We start from the raw sequence: 4085 nt of genomic DNA on the forward strand, positions 1-4085 counted from the left end.
TTCAATACTATAGAGCATGTCCGATTATCCCCCCACTATGCACCTCTTCATTCATTCCACTTCGACTCAATCTTCCATTAAATTACCATCCGAAAATTTCGGTGCAGTGGTCACTATGAACATAGCGATAGTTACTATATGGGACATAAATTACTGTGGAACTGATAAATTTATGATGCCCCGTAAATGTGGCCATAGTTCATTATTTTTTCCATAGTTCACTACTACAGAGCATGTCCGATTATCCCTCCACTATGCACCTCTTCATTCATTCCACTTCGACTCAATCTTTCATCAAATTACCGTCCGAAAATTTCGGTGCAGAGGTAAACTATGAACATGGAAATAGTGACATGTGGTATGAGTTCCTATGGAACATGATAAAGTTATTAATTATACTGAGTCCTCTGAATGTGGCCACAGCTTATTAATTGCCCCATAGTAAACTATGAAAGTGGTAATTAATAAACTATGAAAATATGCAGCATGCCCGATTAACCCCTAAGCACCCCCTCGATTCACCTCACACCTGGAAAAATAATAGTTACAATTCCAACATAAAAACTCGAACATAGTTTTAAAATTATTATAAACACGAAAATGAATACCACGGAGCATAGTTATGTTAGCATAGTAACCATCACCATGTTGATATAGTTCATCTAAATTATAAATTAGCGCATAAAAGAGTACTTTAACTCCCGGTATCTCATTAATATCCATTCATATAGAAGTCGAGAGTTAAGTGACTCTTCGTGAAAATAATAAATCTTCCCTCTCAGGGTTGACGGTGATTTTGTATGCGTGGTGGTAGAGGCTGATGGAAATCACTAGTTTGTTTGCATTTATGGAAACAAATTGGTATTGTTAACTGGAAATTGGTATTGTTAACTGGGTTGAATGGATTCAGAACCGATGGCGCGTTGAATCTCGCGCAGAGGCGCACGCGCAGGCGCGTCCTCTTTAGTTAAAAAACTTTGTGGCACTGGATTGCAACTTGATCGATCCGTTGCGATTGATAACGGGAGGCTGTTTAGGGCGCGATAAACCGGTCATTAACGACAACGGGGAATAACGGAGGTGATTAGTGGAGTTAAGGCCTCCATTTTGTGGTTTACGGGGGCGGGCGGGAAGCGGATTATGCGGTTTCGGGGTGGGGGGATCTATGGCGCATGCGTACCCGATGAATCTCGGGCTTCGAGGGGATTTAAGATTACTTGAGCGGTTTATTATCTTCTATGAGGTTAATTTAGGTGGAATTAATGGTTGGTTGATGGGAAAATTGAGGAAGAATGAGGATTTGAGAGAAAGCTACTTTCTCATCAATGAATTCAGGGAGGAGAGTATAAAATGGAATTGGGGATCGTCTGCCCTATTTTCCGGTTCCTATTTTTTTTCGTTTATTTTTTTGTAGTTTTCGTTGGGAATTTCCATTATTTGTTACCAATCGTTATTATTAATCTTATAAAAGAAAATAAACTAGCGCATTACGAGATATTGCAGAGCCTTAGAGTGAGGAAGGAGAGGGAGAAGATGAAGTAAAATAAAATTTCTCATATTGTGAGACGACCGGTTCTCTGAATGTCTCATAGGGTGGCATAAGGGCGAATTTATTTATCGGCTTTCAAGGGGAACTGGGATTTACAGGGGAGGAGTCATCGATTTTCATCGCCAAAGGGTCGCCTCGTCTTTTCCCGTCGTTCCAAGGGATCTGGATGATGGGGACTATATTGAATTATTCGAGGGAATTTTTATTACTTCCCCATACTTTCAGACGGTCATTACTGGGGTCGGATTTTATTGCCTGATTCACTGCGGTTTATATTGTTTTTATTCACTCTGGATATCTCGGGATTGCATTATTCTATATCTGTGGCTATGGATTTTCGAATATTTTTAAATTGAAGGTGATGTTGGTAAGGTAGATTGCGTGGAGTTTTGAGCGTCGGTGAAGATTTAGGGGCAGTCGTCAAGGCAGGCAATACAACAAAGAATAATAAACGCGACAATTCATATTTTTAGTCAGTTTTGGAGAAATTTCAGATTTTTCTAACTTCCAAAGTATTTGAACGTTTTTTCGGTTTTACAGAGATCTGAAATCATCTGGAGATCTGAAATCCCCTGGAATTATGACGAATTTATTTTTATTTTTGTATTTCTCCTGGTTTTAAGGGTTTTTTATGATCTATTTTAAAAACAAAGTTTCGCAAATTATTTCCAAAATTTTTAACTTGTTCCAAACCATTCAAAATGAATAATTCACGAGAATATTTTGAAGCCCTATTTTTTAAAATTTGAATTTCATGAGCGTCTGTACATCTTGATAGCCATTGGCTGGACCTGATGTAAACAAAAATCAGCTAGTGCCGGCATTTTGTTTATTGAAAACCATAAAATAAACAGTTTACAAGCCAAAAGCAGGACCGATAGCCAAATCAGGATCATAATAAATAAAAATGACGAATAACTGGAATAACTCAGAGAAAATCGGAGGTAATGGCGATTGTCAATTGCTCGTGGCGAATAAAATTCCCATCGAAGTCTATCTCGATGGCTTCGAAGTCCTGGATTTCCTCAGGACAGCTGGATTAGTTCATAGTTACGGAGGAAAAGTAACACCTCCCAATGAGAGGACCCTTATCTTATCGAGACCAGATCGTCCCCGAGGAAGCCAATGGCTCAAGTTTGATATCAGATGGCTGTACGACAGTATCAAATTCAACAGACGTCAGGACATTGGAAAATATTTAATCTCACCAGTGATTCCCAGAAGAAAACCCAGATCTCAAGTCTTACAGCTTCTCAATTCAAATCGACGTGAGCACCACAAGGAGCAGAGCAACGAAACACCGAAGGAGGATGTACCAGAACAGCACCTGAACAGCTCAGTCCTCGTGGGTTCTCCATCCTACAGCTTCCTGGGTGATAAACCCCTGAACTTATCCCCAGAGGTCCACAAAAATCAGACACCAACTCTTCAATCTGTCGAGGTTACTCCTGCACTCGGTAAAATGAACAACGATAAAAAAGTCATGACTTCATCTTCAAACCTCGAGAACAATTCTATGAACAACAGCTGCTGGAGATTCCCTGGACATCTGGCTGATGTAGAGAAGATACCTGTTGCTGGCCTCGATAATAATTACGTCGGGACCAAAGACTTCTTGAAATCCTGGATTCACCAGAGGTCTGAAGTCGAGGGTCAGAAGGACCTGCAGATCATGCAGGAAGGGGAATCCTCAGGGTCAGCTCTGCTGGAGAAAAAATCGATGGGAAATGCGAAGGACAACGAGTCTTTACGGTGAGAGAATTCATCAATTCGATGGAAAAATAATTGCCAAATAATGAGTTATAGAATTGAACGATTCATCGATTTTGTCTTCACGTTGGAGTACAATACAATTTCGCCAAAGTGATTTACCTATAATTGTTGAATATTTTTTTTTATTTCGATGGTATCTGTTCCAGAATAGTGAGATTCACATTCGAAGACGATCAGAAAATCGTGAAATACCTCATCGACAAGAAGGCAATCCTGAGGATCCAAGGGCCCAGCATTTGGTTTGAAATGGCGTACGATAAAGTACGAATACTAATTGTTTCAATTAAATTCAAGGACAATTGAAAATGTGTCCTTGAAAATCTGAATGCGTAGAATTCTTAGTTTTCACCTCTCCTACTGAATTAATTTGATGTAAAATGAATGCTTGATCTCAAGCCTCAAGCCTCAGAAGTTGATGATTTTAGATTTTCATGTGTTGCAGATTCTGCCAAATCGCGACGCCTCCACTCTGAGATTCCGTTTCGAAGAAAAATTGCTAGCCCACATTGATCAGTACACCGACGACCCAACAGCCCTGAAGCAATTCAGGGCCTTCAAACCAGGAACCCAGAATTCAATGGATTTGAATTAGCCGGGGGTACAAGAAGATATTAAGATATGGGAGCATGAGTGATGGAATTTTTTGATCTTATTCAGTTGAATATACCTTTTTCCATTACTTCCATTGTTATTAATAATATTAAAACTAATTAAAAAATTGGGAGCGATCTAAAATTCTTTCCATAACCATCTCCATTGATCT

At 39.4% G+C, this 4085-nt stretch overlaps 1 protein-coding gene across 2 annotated transcripts; it reads left to right on the top strand.

Moving 5' to 3' along the window:
* Nucleotides 1-2356: 2356 nt before the first annotated feature.
* Nucleotides 2357-3991, top strand: LOC105269560 (uncharacterized). 2 transcript variants are annotated; one of them, XM_011309904.1, is made up of 3 exons: nt 2357-3301; nt 3469-3583; nt 3765-3991. In XM_011309904.1, exons 1-3 carry the CDS (start codon nt 2457-2459, stop codon nt 3912-3914), a joined length of 1110 nt encoding a protein of 369 aa, XP_011308206.1. In that variant the 5' UTR covers nt 2357-2456; the 3' UTR covers nt 3915-3991. The 2 variants fall into 2 exon arrangements, with proteins under 2 accessions (XP_011308206.1, XP_011308207.1); XM_011309905.1 differs by having other exon boundaries at nt 3474-3583; nt 3765-3854.
* The last annotated feature ends 94 nt before the right edge of the window (nt 3992-4085 follow it).

The sequence above is a fragment of the Fopius arisanus genome, unplaced genomic scaffold, assembly GCF_000806365.1.
Source record: "Fopius arisanus strain USDA-PBARC FA_bdor unplaced genomic scaffold, ASM80636v1 scaffold00071, whole genome shotgun sequence".
Taxonomy (NCBI): Eukaryota; Metazoa; Arthropoda; class Insecta; order Hymenoptera; family Braconidae; genus Fopius; species Fopius arisanus.